This window comes from Miniopterus natalensis, chromosome 10, assembly GCF_054644295.1.
Source record: "Miniopterus natalensis isolate mMinNat1 chromosome 10, mMinNat1.hap1, whole genome shotgun sequence".
NCBI lineage: Eukaryota > Metazoa > Chordata > Mammalia > Chiroptera > Miniopteridae > Miniopterus > Miniopterus natalensis.
The window spans coordinates 41,782,094-41,806,175 of NC_142090.1; the positions used below are offsets into that span (position 1 = coordinate 41,782,094).

Genomic DNA, 24,082 nt, shown 5'->3' on the forward strand with positions numbered 1-24,082 from the left:
CTACTGAAAGGAAAGGAATTGCAATTTTAAATAGCATGACTGGGTGAAGGCCTCACTAGCAGTGACATTTACATAAAGGCTGGAAGAGAAGGAATGAACTATACAGGTCCAGGTAGAGATGAACAAGTGGGAAGGAAGGTCTCGAGGAGGAAAAAGTAGCTTCTTAATGCTACTAATTACGAATGCTTGCAAAATATTAAACTGTCTTATAATTTTATTTTCTCAACAGAGAAATGCTTACTTTTTCATCCAAATTATAATTTAAACTGAATGCTGGTTTTTTAAAGAACATTTTAACAATTTTAATTTCTGAATACTTTTATGTGAAACAGTCAAGAGGACATAAGTAACAAGCATATATAAAAATTAACTCAAGCCTGGCTGGCATGGCTCTGCGGTTGGGCATCAACCTATGACCCAGGACATCAAGGTTTGATTCCCAGTCAAGGCACATGCCCAGGCTGCGGGCTCGACCCCCGGGAGGGGGTATGCAGGAGGCAGCCAATCAATGACTCTCTCATCATTGATGTTTCTATCTCTTTCCCTCTCCCTGAAATCAATAAAGACATATTTTTAAAAAAAAATTAACTCAAAATGAATCACGGACCTAAATGTAAAACACAAAACTATAAAACTTCTAGTCTGTGATCTTGAATGACAAAGACTTAGCTACAACACCAAAAGCACAATCCACAAAACAAAAAAATGTATAGAAATTATACCTTATCAAAATTAAAAACCCTTCAGAAGACAATATTAAGAACACAAAAAGAGGACAACGATGTCAGCATCACAGAAAAAACCACTTGGTTTTCCCCCTTGAAGTTATAAGTTGGACAACTATAATTCAACAAATGATGCCCTGCCCAACACACACATCTGAGAGATCCATGCATCAAGACGATGAAGGTGGGTGTAGTAGAATGAGCATGGAAGGCAGGAGGGAAGAAGAACAGAGATGGGGCTACAGATGAGGTCTAGCATTTGCCGCAGCCCCAGCTGATGCAGTAGCATGGAAGGAGTCAGGATGCAGCCCTAACACAGTATTCCACAGGGCCAGAGGGACAAAAGCACCATTCCAGCCTGTATGGCCAGCATCCATTGCAGTTAAGCCTGGTGACAAGGCTGAACATGTAGCACAGCGGTGAGGCAGCAGTAGACTAGTGGCTACCATTACTATCAAGCCAAAGCTATAGACTCAGAAGCCCCCTACCCCTACCCATCATGGCGGAAGCCAGTAGAGGCAACAGAGATGCTTCAATACCACAACTTGGTTGGCAGCCTCTAGTTACAAGGAGCCAGCACTGGAAGTCACAAGGCCGGAGTCTCGCCACCAGCCATATCCCATCAAAGGGATAGTATCCTAAGACTGAGGCAACCAGGGCACAGAGAGGATGCTCACCTCCATAGGTAATACGAGGCATTTTTCTAGACCAGGGGTGGGGAACCTTTTTTCTGCCAAGGGCCATTTGGATATTTATAACATCATTTGAGAGCCATAAAAAATTATCACCTTTAAAATCAGCTAGGAAAAAAGCTCCTAGATTTATTGAATTTTGAGTCCTGCCTGTGGTTGCCTTGGCAGGGCCAGACCAAATGATTTCGAGGGCCATACAAGGCCCTTGGACTGGAGTTCCCCACCCCTGTTCTAGACCAAGGCCCCATCAACCTACTGAGATCTCAGAGGGGGCAATAGTACAGGTAAGAAAAAATAAAAACTTGCACTATAGTATCGTCTACTGGGGACAGACCTCAACTTAACCTGCTAAATTGTTAAGAACAGAACAGTGCCTAAAAAAGAAAAGTTCACTACCTCAAATGACCAGGCAGAGTAACAGTTCATCAAGTACCATAAATATCCAAGATAACAGGGTAGCTCAGAATGAAAATAAAAAGTCCCCAGAAATCAAACTCAGAGACATGGAAGACTATGATTTAAATGACAGAGAATTCACCCTATCCAGTTTTGCTTAGTAGTTAGAGAATCAGCCCGCCAAATGAAGGGCCTCCGGTTCAGTGCCAGTCAAGGGTACATATCTCAGTTGCAGGCTCCATCCTCGGTCCCAGTCAGGGCACGTGAGGGAGGCAACCAATCCCTGTGCCTCTCTCATATCAATGTCTGTCTGTGTGTCTCTCTCCCTACCCTACCCTTTCCACTCTCTCTGAAAAGCAATGGATAAAATATCCTTCGGTGAGGATTAAATAAGTCAGTCAGTCAGTCAGTCAGTCAATAAATAAATAAATAAATAGAGAATTCAAGAGAGCAGTTATGAAAAAAACTTAAAAAGATACAAGAAAACACAGAAAAGCACTTCAATGAGCTCAGGAATAAAATCAATGAAGAAAAGGAGTACTTAAATAAGAGATTGAAACTATAAAAAAGAAGCAAACAGGAATTCTAGAGCTGAAAAATTCAGTAACTAAGATGAAGAATGCATTAGACAGCCTGGGAAACAACAGACCAGATGAAACAAAGAATTAGTGAGCTTGAAAATAGAAATCTAGAAATGACTCAGGTAGAAGAAAGAGAAGTTAAAAAATATATATATCAAAGAACAATGTAAGAACTATCTGAATCCATTAGAAAGATCATCATAAGAATAATGGTTATGCCAGAAGGAGAATCGAGGGAGAAGGAAATAGCCTATTTAAACAATCAATGAGAACTTCCCAAACCTAAGAGCTGGACCCTCGAATTCAACAAGCTAACAGAATACCTAATTATTTTAACGCAAAAAGTCCTTTTCTAAGACACATTATATAAAAACTGTCCAAAGTTAATGACAGAATTCTCAAGACAGCCAAAGGAAAAGAGCCCACAACCTACAAAGGAAACCACATTAGATTACTATGGATTTTTCAACAGAAACCTTACAAGCCAGAAGAAAGAATGAAATATTCAAAATACTGAAAGAGAGAAACCACCAGCCAAGAATAATATATCCAGCAAAGTTATCCTTTAGAAATGGAGGAGAAATAAAGGCTATCCCAAACAAAAAAAAAGCTGAGGGAATTTACCACAAGACCTACATTATAAGAAATGTTGAAAAGAGCTTTTACCTGAAACAAAAAGATAAAAGTATACAAACCGTTCAGTAAGATGCCAGACAGAAGCAGGAAATTGCAATTCTATTTCGGAATAGAGTATTAAACACCTAATTCTAACATAAAGACTAAAAGGGGGGAAAAACTTTTTAAAAGACTATAAAACTTCTGCAGTTTGGAAACAAAAACAGCATAAAAAGGGATAATTTGTGACAACAAAAACATAAAAGGAGAGGGGGAAAGGACTGAACTGCACAAGTGAATGAAGACTAAGATGCAATTAGAAGGAAAAGGGCTACTGTATATATGAAACATTTTTTCACATAAACTTAATGGTGACCACAGAATAAAAATCTAGAGCTGAGACACATAACATAAAAGAGAATATGAAAAAAAATCACAGACTACCAACATACTAAAATGGCAGACAGAGCCTGGCCAGGAGTGGCTCAACGGTTGAGCATCGACCTAGGATCCAGGAGATTGAGGTACGATTCCCAGTCAGGACACATGCCAGGGTTGCAGGCTCTATCCCCAGTCAGGGGCATGCAGGAGGCAGGTGATCAATGACACTCATCATTGATGTTTCTCTCTCTCTCTACCTTTCCCTTCCTCTCTCCAAAATCAATAAAGATATATTTTTTTTAAAATAATAAATAAATAAATAAATAAATAATAAAACGGCAGACAGAAACACAAGGGAAAAGAAGACCTAGGGAGGGGCTGGGGACCAAGGGGGAGAAAAGAGGGGCCATCCATAATACTGTCAACAATAAAAGTAAATTAAAAAGAAACAATGGAGATACAGGGCAACTAGAAAACAAAAGATAAAATGGCTACAGTAAGTTCTCATATATCAATAATCACCCTAAATGTAAATGTACTGAACTCACCAATCAAAAGGCACAGAGTGGCGTTGGTGGTATTGTGGTGAGCATAGCTGCCTTCCAAAAGGCACAGTAGTGGAATGGATTAAAAAACAAGACCCAACTATATATTGCCTTCAGGAGACCCATTTCAGCTGCAAAGACAAACATAGGCTCAAAGTGAAGAAGTGGAAGATGAAACTCCAAGCAAATGGTATCCAGAGAAAAGCAGGTGTAGCCATACTTATATCAGAAAAAAATAGATTTCAAGATAAAAAAGGTAACAAGACAGAAATTAACAGTTATAACGACAAAGGAGACAATATGTCAAAAAGATATAACACTTGTCAATATATATGCACCCAACCTGGGAACATCAAAACATATAGCACAATTATTAACGGACATAAAGGAAGAAACTGACAAAAATACAATTGTAGTTGGGGACTGAATACCCCATTGACAACAATGGATAGATCATAGAAGTTAATAAGGAAATATTGGCCATAAATAACACTAGGTCAAATGGGCATAATCGATATTTACAGAACTTCCTATCACAAAACAACAGAATATACATTCTTCTCTAGTGCATATGGAACATTCTCAAGGATAGACTGTATGTTGGGACACAAAACTAATTTCAATAAATTTAAGAAGACTAAAATCATACCAAGAATATTTTCTGACCACAACTTTATGAAAATGGAAATTAACTATAAGAAGAAAGATGAGAAAACCACAACATGTGGATATTAAACAACATGCTACTGAACAAACTATTGGGTCAAAAAAGAAATAAAAGAGATCAAAAGATACAGAGACAAATAAAAATGACAATACAACATACCAACATTTGGGAGATGCAGTAAAAGCAGTAGTGAGGGGGAAATAAACAGCATTACAGGCCTACCTCAAGAAACAAGACATATCTCAAACAATCTAACATTATACCTTGAAGAACTAGAAAAACAACAAACAAAGCCCAAGGTATGTAGAAGGAAGAAAATAAAAATTAGAGTGGAAATAAATGAAAAAGAGAACAAAAGACATTAAAAAAAAATTAGTGAAACAAAGATCTGGTTCTTTGAAAAGAGAAATAAAATTGACAAACCTCTGGGCTAGACTCAGTGAGAAAAAGAGAAAAGACTAAAATAAATAAAATCAGAAATGAAAGAGAAGTTATAACAAACACCATAGAAATATAAAGGATTATACAAGATTATTATGAAAGGTTATATGCCACAAAATTCAATAACCTAGAAGAAATGGAAAAATTCTTAGAAATACATAATCTTCTTAGACTGAATCATAAAGAAATGGAAAACTTAAATAGACCAATCACTAGTAAGGAAATTGAAATAGCAATCAAAATCAAATTAGGTTTTTAAAAAAAAAGAATTCTTGAAACAAAGGATGTAAGGTTTTCATCTGACTACAAGCTCACTATGTGCTTAAAACAAACTGATCATAAAGGATTACATTAAAAGAAGTATATTACACATATCAAAAGACATTCTCTCCAAAATCCAGACTATGCTTAGAGATTTATAAGTGATTCTGACAGACTAGCCCGGATCAAAAGGATGATGACAAAATAATGAATCTAGTATCTACAGGATCTAATAACAAGCATTATGAAAAGCAATGGAGATTCAAATATGAATAAAACTCAGTCAAGGAGTTTATGGTTCTGTAGGAAAGACAGACATAAACAAATAAATGCAATATATTGTTAGATAATAAAAAGATGTAGACCCATTATACTAGAGGCAAAAAAGGACTTGACCTTTCTTAAAAGAAGACTTCACCAAAAAGGTAACTTCTAAGCTGACTGTTGAAAGTTGTTATATCAACAAATGTTTTTCATTAACGATTTTTTTAAAAAGCCACTATGCTAGATGCTAAAGACACAGTTAATAAAACCACGACAATCTCTGCCCTCATGGAGTTTATGACTTATTGAAAGAGAGACAAGTGAACAAGTAATACCAAGAAAGTGGAAATACTGTATTTAACAAGAAGTACAAGGTGCAATGGAGACCTCAGCAAGAGTACCCTAAGGACATCTAGGGAGTCAGGGAAGGTAAAGGGCTCATTAGAGTGCAGAGACTAAAGGGAAGAAATGTTCCAAACAGAAGGAAGGCCTACAGGTAAAAGAAAGCACAGCTTGTTCAGGAACTGATATTTCAATATAACCAGAACATAGTTTGAGGAGAGGGGTTAGCAATGAAGCTGGAGATTTAAGCCAGTGCCACATCATGCTGACCTTTAAACATTTAAGAGTTTGGATTTATTCTAACAGCTACAGTGAGTCACTGATGGGAAGGGACATGATTACACTTATGTTACAGAAAGATCACTCCAGCCACTCTGGGCACTATAATTAGAAAAAGATGAAAGAAACAAGAGAGACCTAGGGCAAGACATGATTCTGGCCTGAACAGGGATCTAAGTAGGTACATGAAAAGAAGGAGACGGCCCTGGCCCAGCAGCTCAGTTGGTTGGAACATCATCCCGTACACCAAAAAAGTTGCAGGTTAGATTCCTGGTCAGGACACATACCTAGGTTGCAGGTTCCATCCCCAATCAGAGTGCATACAGGAGGCAACTGATTGATGTTTCTCTCTCTCTCTTTAAAAATCAATAGAAACATATCCTCGGGTAAGGATTTTTAAAAAAGAACAGGATACAGTCATGAGATCTCTATCAGGTAGTATCACATGGAGCACAAAGGCATGGGAGAAGTCATGTATAATTCCCAAATTTCTTGCTTAGGCCTCTAGATGGATGGCAGTACCACCCTTTGAGAGAGGAAATGAATAGGCTTGGTTTTCCTTGTTTTGGGGTAGAGGAAGAAGGAAGGTAAGGTTAAGGTTAAGTTATACGTTTACTAAAATGAGGGCCTGTGAGACCAACAAGTAGAGGTGCTAGTAGGCATTCAGATATAAAGATTAGAGGCAAGGAGAAAAAATTAGGTTGCAAATATTTAGAAGTTCTTAGGTAATTGAGATAGGAGTGAAAAGAATATTCTGTGCAAAGACAAAAAGGGCTTGGAATAGAATCTAGAGTAATACTAACAATTCAAGAGAATGCTGAAAAAGGGAAACCTGCACAGAAAATGGAGAAGTCAGTCCAAAGGGTAGACAGAAAACCAACAGAGTATAGAATCAGAGAAGCTAGGGGAAGCATTCCAAAGGCAAGAGAATTAGCAAACCTGACTGCTATCAAATAAAGGAGTGAAGAAAACAGTCCATTGGACTAAGGAATAAATCCATTCATGTCGTGCAAGAGCAATTTGATGGCACCAGAAGCCATGGACTGAGGAGTGAGTGTGAGCTGGTGAAATGGAGCATGGACAACTCTTTCAAAGAAGTTTGGTTGTGAAAAGGTGAGAGGGAAATTAATAAGTAAAGGAGGACGTGGGATGAAGAGAAGGCTTATTTATGTGTACAAAGCCTTTGTCTACGAGTGGAAATACATCTGAGCATGTGTGAATGGCACATAAGTGCCCACAGAGAGGCACGTTTAAATCTAAAGAAGAAGGAAGCATAAGTACAGGAGATTTTGAAGACTAAGAAAAGTCAAAAATAAAAATCACAAAGCAAAGATCCTGAGAAGGCAGGAGACAATGCAATACTAAGCAGAGGTGAAGGGCTCCATCTTAGGAGAAACAGCATTTCCAGTTATAGAAGAGATCAAGAAATGGGTGTAACAACAGGTAAAAACATTTTCAAATCTGGACATCAAATTGAGGAAGTTTTCATCTGATGGTTTCTCTTTTATGTAGTATTTAGGAAACAAGGTCATCTGCAGGCAGAGGAAGATAGTATACTGGCAGAGGTCTGAGACAAGCAGGAAATGAAACAGCCACTGCAGATACCAGTAGAGTGTACCAACTAGGGCAATAATGGGATTGTCAGCAGGCTAAGGTTCCTGTTGAAATTTATGACCAAGAATTATACAGGCATTAATCTGCAGGGTGTGTTTTTTTCTCCCGGCGTAGTCAATAGCCTGGATATAGCATAAAGAAGGTAGGACCAGAGTTTTGCCAAGCAGCTATGAAAGCAAGGCAAGGGACTCAAGAACACCTGTAAGACAGTAGTTAAAGTGATAGGCTATGGAATTTAAGCTGAGCTGGAAAGCAGTCAAGACAGGAAAGGGAAGATAGCAAACACGGAGAGGGGTCTATGAACTAGAAAACCTGATAGAGTTAAACTGCCTGTTTACTAGAAATAACTGAGTAAGAGAGAAAAGGAGGTTATGGCTAGAGAATAAAATGTCTAATTTGTTATTTTAGTAGAGCAATTCTGGGTGATTAACAAAGTAAAATGGCCGTGGGGAAAAATAACTGAAAATGAGGGAAGAAGTCTCTGTAAATACAGGAAAGTTGCCAGGTGGACAAGAAGGGAGAACAAGGCACGCAGAAGATATGAAATAGCATGGTCGGGGGAAACAAGATGGCAGCGTAGGGAACAGCTGCACCCGCTGCCTCCCTAAACCACATCAAAATTACAACTAAAATACAGAACTACCATCACTCAGAACCTCCTGAAATCTGGCTGAACAGAAGCCCTACAACCAGGGAACTGAAGGAGCATCGAGAGCGGTAGGAGGGGCGGAGACGCGGGGGATCGGGGATGAATCCCAGAGGCCCAGCTATGGGCCCACACCCAGTGCCGCGGTTGAAACCTGGGAGGGAATCTTGGCGGTAGGGGTTTCCTGGAGGAGTGAGGGGTCCCAGCCCCACAGCAGGCCCCCAGCCCCGGGCTCCAGGGCCAGGAAGAGACGTCCCCACAACTCTGGGCTGTGAAACCAGCGGGGACTGTCTCTGAGGGTCACGGAGGCTGCGGGAGCCCCAACAGCTATTCTTAAAGGGCCCGCGCACGGACTCACTCAGACACACTCCCTCTGAAACCCAGCGCCGCACAGCAGCTTAAAAAGAACCTGGGACACTTGGGGAGGAACTAACCTGCCTGAAATCCGGGCAAGAGGTGGAGGGGCAGCTTTCTCCCAGGCAGAAGAGCTGGCAGAGGCCATTGCTCCTTTGGCAAGCTCTCCCGGCACAGAGCCGCAGGCAGGTGCCATATTTGAATCTCCAGCACCTGATTCACACCTTTGGCCCCGCCCCTCCCTACCTGCAGGCTCATTGAGACCATTTCCAGTGGCTCTTCTGTGCCAGTGGCCTCTTGAGCCTCATGCTTAGGACTTTCCTAAAATCTCTCAAACAAGCAGCAGCGTGCCCCACACAGCTTGATAAGTGGCCCCAGGCCTGGCACTAGTGGCAGCCTGCATTGGCTCACAGCTTGGCCCCTCCTGGACACCTCCAAGCCCGGCACAAGTAGCAGCCATCTACGGTTTGCTGTGTAGCTCATGCTGGGTGGTCCTGGGCAAGGCACTGGCACAGGCTGACTTTGCACCTCCCAGGAGGCCTCAGACAGCGCACCTGGTGGTCAGACTCGACCACACTGGATTACAACCCTACCACATCCACAATTGACACACTCAAGGGGCACACTTGGTGAACACCAAAGCTCCACTGAAGTAAATCCTGCTCCATAGGGGTGTATCCAGTGCAGCAGCTCTCTGGCTATAGTTGCAGCTGGTCCTCACAGCTGATTGGTCTGAGGGTTAGTTCCTCCCAGTGACGCCAACAGCAAACAAGGCTCAACTACAATAGGACAGTGCACATAGCGCACACAGGGGAACACCTAGAAGGCCCCACTCAGGTGAATGGGGAGGCTGAGGCACTGGATCCTATAGGACACCTACTACACAAAGCCACTCTACAAATTTCAGGAGACATAGCAGCTCTACCTAATACATAGAAACAAACATCAGGAAGCAGCCAAAATGTGGAGGCAAAGAAACATGTCACAAAGGAAAGAACAGAAGAAATCTCTAGAAAAGGAACTAAATGAAATAGATCCAAGCAAGCTAACAGATACAGAATTCAGAATAATGGTTTTCAGGATGCTCAAGGATATTAATAAGAGTATGACAAAAATAATTGAGAAAAATCGATGACATAATAAAGTACCAATTTGAAATGAAGGCTACAAGAACTGAAATGAAGAATAAGTTACAGGGAATCAACAGTAGAATAGAGGATGCTGAGAATCAAATCAGCCATTAGGAACATGAAGAAACAAAAAACACCCAACCAGAAGAGCAAAAAAAATAATAATAATCCAGCAATATGAAGATAGTGTAAGGAGCCTCTGAGACAACTTCAAGAGGGCCAACATTCTTATTATTGGGGTGCAAGGAGGAGGGGAAAGAGAGCAAGAAATTGAAAACCTTTTTGAAAAAGTAATTACAGAAAACTTCCCCTACCTGGGGAAAGAAATAGACTTACAAGTCCAGGAAGCACAGAGGGTCCCAAACAAGAGGAACCCAAAGAGGCACACAGCAAGACACATCATAATTAAAATGCCAAAGGTTAAAGACAAAGAGAGAATCTTAAAAGCAGCAAGAGAAAAGCAGTTAATTACATACAAGAGAGCACCCATACTACTGTCAGCTGATTTCTCAACAGAAACGTTGCAGGCCAGAAGGGAGTGGCAAGAAATATTCAAAGTGATGAAAAACATGGAACTACAACCAAGATTGCTCTACCCAGCAAAGCTATCATTTAGAATTGAAGGTGAGATAAAGAGCTTCTCAGACAAGGAAAAGCTAAAGGAGTTCATCACCACCAAACCAGCACTACAGGAAAAGTTGAAGGGGCTTCTTTAAGAAGAAGCTAATGAACAAAAGAATCTCATGAACTAAATAGATCCAGAGACACTGACACATGCAACAGACGATCATATTTCAAAGAGAAGAGGGAAGGGAGGTGGAGGGTGGGAAGAGATTAACCAAAGAAGTTATATGCATAACCCATGGACACAGACAATGATGGGGTGAAGGCCTGGGGAGGGGGTAGGAGCGAGGTGGAGAGGGTCAATTGGGGGGGGGAATGGGACACCTGTAATACTTTCAACAAGAAAGATAAAATAAAAAAAAACAAACAAAACAGCATTGTATTCAGAGAACGGCAAATAGCTTGACATTTCTAACATGTAGGTTAAGAGGGACTGAAATAAGGATACAGAGGAAGGGAAGAGCCAGATCATGTAAGTCATGGTCTTTATCTGAAATACAATTTGCTCAGAATGAGAACTGCCTTCTCAAAGGCTGAAGGGCCTGAAGGGCTATCAGATTTAAATAGCTGAAGGACTGTAAGATTTTTAAAAAATCAGTCTAGGGAACAGGAAGGGTGGAAGATACAGGAAACAAATTTTAAAATAAAAGAGAATGTTCTAATAACTAATAATTACATAAATAAGTTGTCTCAAACTCTTTACTACTAGAAATATTTAAGCAAACTCAATGCTGATCTGCCTGTGACATTATACAAAAAATCAAATAGGACTGTTAAGTTGCTTCCAACCCCATGGAGATAATATGACATAGGAAAGACATCACTTACCAATTCTACACCTATTACTCCTGCACCAATGACCACCATCTTCTCTGGAACTTTTTTTAAAGATAAAGCACCTGTAGATGACACTATTGTATCTTCATCAATCTATTAAAAAATATATATATAATCAAAATTATTTGGAAAAACCTACAGATTTATAAACTGTGATCCCATGCAGTATAATCACTAGCTATAGTAAGTCATTTATTTGTTTTGAGGTATCTACGACTACCACCCATATACTCAACTAAAAATTAAAATACTTAAAATTTTATCATTCAGCATATCAAAACAAAATAGTCAACTTTAACTTCATATTGAATTCAAATATATCTTAATGTAAAGTGTTCTATTTCTGGTCAAATCACTACAGAATAAAAACAGGCAACTTCCCAAAGTTGAATGACTGTCAACATATAGTATTTCAGTAAGAAATCTCTCAAAGATCCTAAACAGCACAAATAAAGTAGTTTATAAAATATACTTCTGAAGGAAGGTTTTGACAGTTGTAGAATGCATAAATACCGTGATTCCAGGAAAAGGAGTAACTTCTGAACCTGTAGCTATAAGAATGTTCTTTGTATCAATAACTTGAGTGCTGCCATCCGCTTTTGTAGCAGTGACCTGATTTTTGCCAGTTATCTTTCCATATCCATTTACATGAATAACCTTTATAAAATATGCATAAATTCACAAAGTTTAAAATAAATTTTTGACAAACAAACATGATTAACAGCAAAAAGCTACTCTATTAAATAATTTATCTAATACAAAATGCTTCCTTACTTAGTAATGCTATACATGGAGCAGCATTTATGTATTTCAGGTTAGCATACTGTTTTAAATTAAATATCATCCAGCAGCGAAGTTCAAATAGCATCACTCTATTAGCATAAAGCATGTTTAATGTATATATAAAATAAAGCAAAAATGTGAACATAAAATACACTGACCTTATTCTGTTTGAATAAGTGGGCAATTCCACCTGTTAAAGCTTTTACTGCTGTACTCTTCTGCTCCATCATCTTCTCCAAATTTAAGCGAACTTCAGACACTGTAATTTGTTAAGTAAATCTTTAGTACTTAGCTAAATTCTTGAAGCAGTGTGTGATATTTTTCATTAATCAAAGTCTAGAAAATTTCAGCCTAACGCTTATAGAACTGTAATATAAGGCAATATTAACATTTTTCCGTTTAATAACTAATATATTAATCCTAGCTGGCAAAAAGCCAACAGCATCATATCATAGTAACATAACCTATAAAACAGTATAAAAAATCCACCTATGGGGAAAATGCCATCCAAAATAAAACATTTCCCACTGTGACAACATATTCTCCAAACACATTATGATCTTAAGTCTGGAAGAGATTTAAGTAGAAATGGCAAAGTAAAACATTACCTGAAATTTTAAATAAAAGGAAATGCCAAATTTCATGAAATAAAAACTAATAAAAATATACATGAGAAAACTTCAAATACAGAAGCTTAATATAAGAGTTTAATCATTCAACTCAGAAGAGAACTCTGAAGCAACAATATAAGATGATAAAGAAGTTCAACTCAGAACTTTAGAAGACAGAATCTTAGAAATCAGCTCACGCAACAAACACATATTAGAGATGAGAAAGCAAAGATCCTGAGAAATTAGATTTATCTAAGATCACAGAGCTAGAACATGAATCTTTGCCTACAATGCACATCTCTTGACTAATCCTGTCTCTTCTTTCCTTAGTAGGTAAGGAAAATGGGTTTTGATTCCACTCTTCATCTAGTTTAGTAAAGTATTGGCTTTAGTGTATATACACCCCCTCCATACCCAAGGGATTGCCCACGTTATAGCCCATTCTTTCAAAAACCTACTGCTACAAAGAAAGAAAATGTCCTTTTCCACTGTGCCACATCCCTTCCTCTCTCCTCAGCTCTTTCCCCTACCAACAATTTAGGTAGACCTTCTGTCCTTCATCTGTCCATAGCACTCAGGAATCCTGTGGCCACCCCAATGATTTCCAGGTTTCAGGAAAATGAAAACTGACTCTTCACACACACACTCATTCACACACACAGAGTAGACTTCATACAAAAGTTGACAAAGGAAAAGAAGATGTCATGGTAGAAATCTGGATTAAGCTGTCTTTTTTAAGTAAATCTTTCCATATTTTTAAGATCTCTTCCCTCACTGAACACATATTACACACATAAGTCTTTAGCCAGAGAAGTAAAGTACGGCTAGTAATATCACTAAATATGGAAAGTATACTTACTTTCAATTCCCCTAGATGCAAAATCTTTTCCATGGGCCATGTGGTAATAATGAGAGTTATTTAATAAAGCCTAAAGGACATAATACAAAATTATCAAATTTTCAAAAGCACTTATGAAATAACAGTCTGTACATGGAATAGTACATAGGACTATACCAAGTCAATTCCTGTAATTAGTCTAAGACAAACAATGACATAAAATGTTTAACAAATAATAAAAACAAAACATCTTTACTTTCTTTAGAAGCAAAGGCATTAATACACATTTCAGGGTGGCTTGTGAAAAAGTCAGTCATGTTTACTAAATACATAAAGTAACCAAAAGAATTTACTACCTACTATCTGTTTCATTAGTAAAGGAAAGCTAAAGAGGAAAAAAAAAGTAACATCAGAGTCTAGCTGACTGGAAAGGCTAGGTATTCTGAGACAAGAAAGCCATTTCAGGAATGTATGGCTGACTGATAAGAGCACTCTAAATTTTACAGAGGAAAAAAAAAGTGTATATCACCCATGGGTTGTTTATTTTTTAATAACTATTAGTCTAATAATTCTAGTCTCAATATATCTAACTGGTGGCCAATGAAAAAAATCTCTGTACTGTACAAAAATGTATGCTCACCTTAGAAGGAATACAACCAACATTCAAACATGTTCCACCAAGTGTTTCATTTTTCTCAACGCAGACTGTCTACAACCAAAGAAAACATTAGCTGCACATAAGCTGCAATGTTTTAGTTGACTAAAATTCCAAATATATTTCTCCTCCTTCTAAAAACAAGCTACTCAAGCTGTGTTTGTGAGAATAAAATGTAGTCCTTTATAACTTATCATTTGAATACCAAACTCAAGTTAACCCACCAAAAGTGAATTATTCTAAAAGATATTTTTGTTTGTTTAACATTACCAAATTCACACTTTTAGCTCTATTACTGTATCTTTCAAAGAGGGATTAGAAGCCAAAATGAAAAGCATTGAGAGAAGGGGGGAAATAATGACTTCACTTTCCACCCTTCATTAGAATACTACAACTAATGAACCCTCTCTTCATTAGTCTCAGGCTTAAATATAATGTATAGAATTAATAAATTATTTACCATTAGCATCTACCTGCAAAGTATTTTGTGAATATGATCAACTATTCCCAAATAAAAATTAATCAAAACCTAGTTTTAATCTAATACTTACCTTGAAGCCTAACTGGGCAGCTTTAATAGCGGCAACATACCCTCCAGGGCCAGAACCTACTACTGTTACATCAGCATCAACTACAATAAAAGCAAATTGATATAAAACAGTAAATTGCTTAATACTGACCAAAATCAGTGCATCAAAACAACAACAACAATCTGATATTTTAAACCTCCAAGAAAGTGCAAATAACCAGCATTTTCTACACAGTACTATTTTATTCCTAGGTACTTAGTGTTCCTTGATGTATCTGAAAATACCATAGGTTTTTATATTTCATTTTCCATTTATTCATTATGGGATATGGAAATACAACTGATTTTTGGACCTACTGATCTTGCTAAATTCCACAAAATTTTATTTAATGATATGAGCAGCCATTTAGTGACACTGGAATACACACATCTATGTAGAGAGCCTGAGCTTTGGAATCTGATATACCTGGCTTAAATCTTAGCTCTGACACTTATTAGTTGTGTGACCAAGTGACTTAATTTTTCTGTAATAAATAATAATATTCCCTTAAATGATTGATGTTAGGATTAAATAAGGTAATACCTTAGTACTGTGAATAAATTTAAAACTGATTACTCCTTTCAGGTTCTTAACTTCTGAGATATCAAGAGAGGGGGAATCAGCTTTCTTATAACACATGGCAAATGTTTTGAACTTTATGTGAATACTGACAAATCTTACATAGTTTAATAGGTTAACCAGAACATTCAACTAACTATTCTGGATATTTACTATATGAAGATAAAAAAATTAAGAATTAACTCTGAGCAGCAGCCTTAGGAATTTAATAATTATAACACAAATATACAAAATAAGTCCAATTATTCCCATTCTCCTCAATCCAACTTTTAAGTTAGGAGAGTCTCCCTTCTCCCCCTCCACTGTCCTTACAACCCCAATTACTTCAACATTTAGCAGTTTTTAACACATTTTTTAAAAAAATAACATGCTTTCACATATTATTATTGTTTGTGGTTCTCAGAACTTCCTATGAGGAAGGTAAGGATGGCATGCATATACATATATCTAACATTTCACAGCTAAGAAACATAAGGTTCAGAGAAGTCAATTAACTTGCCCAAGGTCATCTAGCAAGCAAGGGGCAGAGACAAAATTAAGCTTTTTGTCTCTACTTCCAGTGATCTTTCCATTACTCAACACTATTCCTTTCCTCAATTTCAACTATCATAAACTAAAATCCCCAAGAGCAGTAATCATGCTTTATAATTACTAGCTACCTGACCTTAGGTCAGTAATTTAACCTGTTTCACCTTCAGTTTCCTCATCTGCAAAATAAGGACCACAATATAGCTATCTCATAGGCTCATAATACAGAATAATGTATGTAAACAGCTTAGTATAGACCTGGAAGATATATAAGAAGTGTTCCCTATATGGTAGCTATATTCTGACCTACAAAGAAGGGAATTTTAATTTCTTATGATTCCCTTCCCCAAAAAACACACAGCCCTGAGGAGATGGGAGTGCTATTATCATTCAAAAAACCTTAGCTGGCCTTGAACAGAATCACAGAACCTGTGTTGGAAGATAATTAGTTAGTTATCCAACCCAATAATCCACAAAATCTAAGAATCCTTTCTACCAAATAAATCAAAGTACTGATTCTCCTGGGTTGTATCGACAATAATTAGGATAACTCAATACATAAACAAAATATAGCTAGTCCAATACATGAAAAAGTATTGCTTCAATTTTTACTGATCCATTTGTGCTTTTTGGCCACACTGCTGGGTTCACTGATTCATGTACAGAATTAAATACATAATAAAATATATTTCTATTTTCAAATCTTGAACCAAATTGCGGTAGGCAGGTAGACAGATATGAGCAGAGCAAGGATGATGGCCCAGGTACAGAAGGTCACCAAAGTGGAAAGCCCTGGGTGCCTAGCAAAAGACAACTGTAGGGTGGGACCTTGTCCCCAGGGTGACCTTTCCTTTCCTAGGATATAGGTGGTCATAGGTCTGGACCCCCTGACCTCTCCTCCCTAGAGGTAACATCTAGACCTCAGTTGTATTTCAGCTCCAGGCCCAGAAAAGCTGCAAAATCGGGTAAGTAATGCCATGGCTGACCTCAGGACCAGCTGCATTAAATAATGACCCCCCCCCCCCCCCAGCACTCAATCAGTGGAGAACCCGGACCCAGAAAGGACACACCTGAAAAGCTGCTGAATATTCTATTGAGATCTTCCCCTGGGATCTCCCCTAAAATCTACACCTTTAAAACCCTTAGGATGGAGAACCCAGTGCCTCTCCCTCTGCTCTCCCTTCCCAGGCATGCCCCATATTCACACCTTTCCCCTCCTCCTTCCTCTCCCCATCCCTTTTACCTTCCTCACTTCTAAGCTCCAAGGGCCCTTCCTTCCTTTGCCTCTATAGCTTGTTTCCTAAGCTCATTTCTTCCAAGAATTATTTCTTCCAAAATCAAAGATTTTATAAATAAGTGTTCTCTTATAGTTGGAGTCTTGGCTCTGAGTTCTTTCTGGCCAGAACTCAAGTACTGAGGATGCTGAACTCAAGTCCAGTCTAACCCCACTGGTCTAACACCTGGTGCTGTTCCCGCCACCACCAACAAAATGAGGACCTAAACAATATCCCTTAATTTGGGTTCTAATTTTTACTTTCACAGTAATGTAAAGAAAAGCTACAGAAACAAGTTTCTTTGCTGAATTTTTAACATCTTTTTGAATTATAAGATATAGATTTGTTTAATAAACTGAAATGCATAAAAGCTAAAAAACTAGAATTTTATTTCCCAATTTATTATGTGATCTTAGAATTTTTTTTAAACTACAGAAAACACCACAAACTCAGAACAGTTCACCTCTCACTAAAGATCTACCATTCCTTCAGAATACTGCTAATGTGCTAGGAAACACAAAAATGAAGGGAAAATAGAAGTCCTTATCTAAAGATCTGTAAGCTGAGAATATAGGAGGGTATGATCCAATGACAAACTTTCAAAAATAAGCCAGTATTTAGGGGAAATATACCAATGTCTGCAATTTACTTTGAAATGCACCAAAAAAGGTGAATTAATGAAGAAATGGATGGGCACATGTGATAATGTAAGTACAATAAAATGTTCACAGTAAAATTCCTACTTGTCTAATGTTTGCAATTTTTCATAAGAAAATGTTGGGAAAACAAACTAACTAGCTCTCACCTGTACCAAAGGTACACTCAAGTGAAAGTTTGCAACGATTGCGATTTACTATCTCCTTGTCAAGATGCATTTCTCAGTTTGGTTCCCATACATAGTTTTAAAAATCAAGGCAGAAAAGGAGTGAAATGAAATACATTAAGGAATACTTGATGGAAACTTTTATAAAATTAGCATCAGCCTTCAAAGGTGAAAAGAAAAACTGAAAAGGATATACAAACTGACAGCAGGAGAGAAAGATGACTAAGTCAGGAAAACTGGGAAAAGACAGTCGGATAGCAATCTGCATTTCAGGTGGCAGTGAAACACCAGGAGAAAGCTATCAGATTGATATTTTTAAAAATGATAAAAGGAGAGATGATCGACTTTAAAAACGTGGCAGTTAATGCCATGAAATGAGAACGAGCAGGGAAAAGTGCTCTATAAATTATTCTACAAATGCTATTTATATCATTATGAGGAAAATAAAGACAGTACATTACTAAGGTTACCCCTGAAATAAAGGTGTCATGCTATAAATAAATTGTAATCATCAACAAATTACAAGTTATATTAAGAAGTCAGTCTGCATTAATATCTACCGTTTTGGGTAATTTACTATGTGCCAGGCAGTGAGCTAAATGCTTCATGTTGTCTTATTTAAGCCTCATTACATCTCTATTAGTTATTACCTCCATTTAACAGGGAGAAAATTAGGCTGAGTAACGAAATAACTTGCATAAGGTTGCACAACTAGCATGCGATCTAGCCAGGATTCAAACTAGGTTCTTTAGAGTCTGAAGCCTATTATGTTCTCATGCCTTTTAAAACACTCAGATAATCCTATAACTTCCTGGGCAATCAGGAGCTCAAAATAAAATGACAAGAAACTGCTTCATTTTCAAAATGAAATCAATAAATATTTATATATGCCTACCCTATGTGAAAACATCACTACCTTCAATAACCTTACATTATAGTTAGGGGAAATAGGCATCTATCACAATGTAGATAAATCAAAATTATTTTTAAAAAGAAAACAGGAACAGGGATATTATAAGGCAGTAATCATTAATTACCAAATTCACTAAATGAGTATAAAGCTACTTAGTGGTAAGGTTTATTTGTTGTTGTTTCATTGCAGAGGGAGGGTTACTGTTTTTGTTTGTTTTAATCCTCACATGAGGATATTTTTTCCATTGCTTTTCACAGAGTGAGAAACATCAATGTGAAAGAGATGACACATCAATTGGTTGCCTCCCGAACCTTCCCTGCTCAACCAGGGCCAGGGATCGAGCCTGTAACCAAGGTATGTGTGCTCTTGGCCCAAAATCGAACCCAAGACCCTTCAGTCTGCAGGATGATGCTCTAACTACTGAGCCAAACCAGCCAGGGCAAGGGTTGCTGTTTTTAAATTATCAGTGCCCTTAATCTTCAGTCTATTTCACTGACCTTCTTCTATATACTTGTCACCACCCAAAATTGCTCTGCCCCTAAAATCTTGAATTCTAATACTTCATTTTCTGATCGTAACACTACAACCCCCTTGTCCATAAGGAAGCAGAAATACAGTAAATGAGAAAAAAGATTTGAAGTAAACCTGAATTCAAATATGAGCTCTACCGTCTCTTAATTTCTAAGGCAAATTATTTAATCTCTCTGGGCTTTGATGTAACATAGGGTTAACAGTGATAGTTAATACCCACATCTCAGGGTTGTGAGTTCAGAGATAATGCATGGCAAGACCCTGGGAAGATGCCAGATGCTTATTAGGCACTCAATATATGTTTCTTCCCTTCTCAGGTCCACCTCCCAACTTTAGGCTTGGAGCCTCCAGTATCATTCCCACCATCCATAACACCCCCACACAGTGTTACTCCCTGCTATAACACAATTTGGACCTTATCCTCCTACTTTTCATTGGTTTCCCTGTCTGTTGTTGGGTAACGTCTGAGTTCCTAAATACAGCATCCAAATCTCTTCAGGGTCTATTCTCCAGCCTCATCTCCTGCCACATTTTGCTTATCCACTAATATCATGCAGTTTAAGCTTCAGGAATAGTGAATTACTGTTAGCATACACCACAGAATTAAAATAAATCCTAACAGCATGCATTTCACATTACAAACACTAAGCTCTTGGGCTACGTATAAAATGACATAGCCATGTTTCTTAGTCTAATGAGAAGGAAAAAGAATTATAATAAACACTTCAATCTGCAACCAGAATGATCTTTAAAAACAAACCTAATCATATTATTCCCCTGCTTACAACACTTCAATAACTTCCAACTACCCTTAAAATAAAGACTTAGGGTCTTTCATAATCTGGAGAAGTCAACTTGCCGTCTTCAACAGATTTGAGCCACACTGGCCCTTTTCAAGTTCCTCAAATGCACTATGCTACCTCACATCAAAATATTCCAACATGCTGTTCCTTCTTCCTGGAACACCTCCTCCCACACCCATTACCACTCCCTTTTCAGATACCAAAATTATTTCCTTAGGAAAAAATTCTGTGAATATTCCCAATCCGTATGTAGATTTCATGGCTCCCTATGCTTAGCCTGTGGAGTCCTTATCACAATTATAATTAATTATTTGTTGGATGTTTGTCTTCCCCAAATAGATTATAAACTCTATAAAAGTTGCATCTTATCTGTCTTGTTCAATGCTATATCCCAGAAACTGGCCCCAACCAGATTTGTTGAAATAATGAATAAATATGTACTGAGTTACCTACTGTGCCATTTTAAGTACTAAACAAAGGGTCACAGTCCTTGCCATTAAATAAATACCTCAGATGGATATAAATATGTAAGTAAAAATGCTTGTTACTTCATCCAATCAAAGACTTTATACACTGTATCTACATAGGTACTAAGGGATTTATCATTTACTCAATGTCAAGAGATCACTAAACTGATTCATAAGGGCTCAGATACCCAGTTCCATTAAATCTAAGTTCCTGCTTTTAACTGCCCAGTAAACAGAATAATCTTTGTTGAATGATTCCAAGAGTGCAGAATTAACCACGAAGTCTTTAATTGCATGCTTTAGAAATAAAAATCTAACATTTCTACTAGTGTGAGTATAGAATAAGTAATATTCCCACTTAACAAAAAAGACAAAGAGTGTATGCCAATTACATCTCAATAAAACTGAAAGAAAAAGAAAAAAAGGAACAAAGGGAATAATGGTCCAACCTAATTTCCCACCATCAAATTAGTATTTTTTTAAAGGATTTCTTGACCTGTTCAGAGCTAGGATAAATTACTCTGTTTATTATTGGTAACAGAATCCTCCCCCTACTCTTTTTTCTAGGAATAAAATCTCCAAAATGATAATAGTTTGAAACAGTTAAGGATATAGGATAAAATTGTTTTACAGAATACAGGGAGACTGATGGTCACAGTCTCCCTGTATTCACAGTCATTGTATCGGTCATTAGGTAGTTTCCCCTACCTAATGACTGGTACAATGAAGCTTAAAGACTTGATGTGCAACTTCACTTGTAATCACATGGGTGATTCCAGTAAATGTCAAAACAGATAATTTCAAATAATCAATATCATTGGTACTCGAAGGCCAACATACCTTACAAGCCCATTGACTTCCTGTTTTAAATACTTTAAAAAATAAAATGCATATCCTTTATAGAAACTTCAAAAATATAAAAAAGTATAAAAAAGAAAAAATCCATAATCCACAGCTTCCTTTCAGTCACATCCTTCTAGTCTTTAAAATGTGCTTTTGATAAGCCCATAAAGATTTCATTCAGGATTTGAAAAAACTCATGTCACCATTCTAAACAGTGTTAAACAACCAACACAATCTGACCAAGGGACAGAATTAACTTTTACATGTAAATATATAAAATCACCCCCCACACACCCCTCTCACACTCCTACCCACCCTCCAGCTCAAAACCCTTCAGTGGTGTCTCATCACACTTGAAGTAAAATCCAAACTCCTTGGCCATGATCTGATCCCTGCCTACCTCTCTGATTTTACATTCTTTGAGCACACCGGCCTTCTTGCAATTCCTAAACATCACAATCAAATTCTCACCTCAGACCCTTCTCACTAATGTTTCCCTTTGCCTGAAATAACATACTCACTCCCTCACTTCACTCCAGCACTTGCTCAGCCATATCTGCTCAGAAAAGACCTGACACCTTATCTAAAATAGTATCTTTTCCTCCCAATTACCTGCTTTAATTTTCCATCACTTCCCAAAATATTTATGTTACTTGTGTATTATTTGTCTTTTATGGAACGAGACTATAAGTTCCATAAGAACAGGGCTGTGCTTTGTTCACCACCTGGAACACACTAGGTGCTCAATAAACATTTAAGTGAATTAAATATATGAACAATTTTGAGGGGGAAGTCTGACTAAGTACTTACTTGATTGATCTGCATAAGTTCTCAGAGGTACTGCAGAAACTCCCTGTAGGCCATGAGATACTCGACTGAAATGGCCTCTCTGGAAGAAAAAAGAAAATGTCCCTATTATGTAAACAAAGCACTACTGAAAGTCGATGAAAAATAATGATTTTGAGCAAATTTATCAAGCAATAAGTATTAACGTATCTTCCATTGCCACCCAGAGGTTACGTATCAATTTCTCCTAGTTGATAACAGCAATTATTTAAAGTTTTCAACCTCAGCTTACCAACATTATCTTTTTATTATAGATATTCAAACATCTCATGTTTAACCTAATAAAAATGTTACTCAATAATGTTAATTTTTATTAAATTTTCAGAAAGCATGGCTCACTTATGTGCCAGGAATCACTTTAACGTCAAAATTAAAGTTCTTCAAGTTCTAACCTAAGTACCTGAGTAATCTACATTATGACAATCCTTCTACTCGTAATTATTGTTTCCTAACTCAAATCTACCACGTACAATCTGTGAAGAGATTCCTGAATCATCAACTAGCGAAAGAAAATTAGACGTAGTAATTTAGGAAAAAGTACTAAGTAATGTATTCATATTCAAGAGCTACTGCAATTTTACAAACTGCATCATAATCTCCACAATCTCTAAATATGGATGACTGCTATTTCCAAGAACAGCGAAGCACAAAGAAACAAAGCAAATATCTCCAAAACAGAGGCAGTGAAGATCTAGCAATGTTCTCTATTCCAAGGCATTTCTTGCACCTGGGGTCACGCAGGTAGAGCAAAGAAGGGCAGACTATATCTCAGTTCAGAGTTTTAGCCCGAGCTCTGGCCCTCACTAAACTTTCGAGAACACAGGCTACTCATCTTCGAAACAAAGGATGATCTGTTTCATCCTTTATAAAATGGCCCCAAAGTAACCTGACCACTGCAGAGGAGTTAGGCCATTAGGGACCGAGATTAGGAAAGGGTAGAAGGTATGAAAAGCCAGACCGACCATAAGGAACAAGGGCAATTTCTGCTTCCTCCTCCAAGGTGGAGAGGCCTTTGTGTGACCGCATGCTCCATGGCCCTGGGAGGGTGAGCGGAGTGTGTGGGACTCCTGTCACAAACCGGCGGCGCCTCTGCAGCCCCGGCCTTTGCGTCCGAGCGGCGGCCTGGGCAGAGCCGGTCCAGGGGCGGAGCTGCGGGTGGTGCCACAGAGGCCGCCGGCCTCTCTCACTCCCACCAGTCAGGCGGCGTCTCGGACCCCGTCAGCGGGCTCTCTGTGCCTTCGGCTCAGCACGACCCCACCCAGTCGGCCCTCACCTTGGCCAAAGAACAGTATACACGACTCCAGCTCTGCATTTTGCCGCTGTACTCTCCTTTCCGCCAAGGCTTTCACCTCCGCAGAACCCCTCCACCTCCTCGCCAAGGTCTACTCGCCCTGCGCATGCACAAGCGCAGCTTGCGTCGTTAGTCGGAAGTAGTGCGATTGGCCAACGCTGTGCGGACCCGCAGAGAAAGCCGTTCCTTTCCGGCTCGGCGTGGTTCGCTGTCGTAAGGAGCATAGTGCTTTGTGGCAGCAGGGGATTAAGGGACCTTTTTGGCGGGGGGTGTCGGGAACTGCGATGTGGGCTACTACTTGGAAGGCGAGATAAATAAATGAAACCATCCTTTG

General features: G+C 38.3%; 1 protein-coding gene across 2 annotated transcripts in view; it reads right to left on the minus strand.

Moving 5' to 3' along the window:
* DLD (dihydrolipoamide dehydrogenase) overlaps positions 1-23,830 on the minus strand; it is a 28,532-nt gene extending 4,702 nt beyond the window's left edge. The window contains exons 1-8 of one of the 2 annotated variants that reach the window (XM_016199128.2): positions 23,731-23,830; positions 22,422-22,500; positions 14,833-14,912; positions 14,267-14,335; positions 13,648-13,717; positions 12,336-12,436; positions 11,908-12,051; positions 11,386-11,487 (exon numbers count right to left, since the gene is read on the minus strand). In XM_016199128.2, the coding sequence (XP_016054614.2) occupies positions 11,386-11,487; positions 11,908-12,051; positions 12,336-12,436; positions 13,648-13,717; positions 14,267-14,335; positions 14,833-14,912; positions 22,422-22,500; positions 23,731-23,769 (684 nt within the window). In that variant the 5' untranslated portion in view covers positions 23,770-23,830. Of the gene's footprint in view, positions 1-11,385; positions 11,488-11,907; positions 12,052-12,335; positions 12,437-13,647; positions 13,718-14,266; positions 14,336-14,832; positions 14,913-22,421; positions 22,501-23,419; positions 23,614-23,730 lie in introns of those variants that run through there. The other variant, XM_016199129.2, reaches the window with a different exon arrangement.
* Between the last annotated feature and the right edge of the window lie 252 nt (positions 23,831-24,082).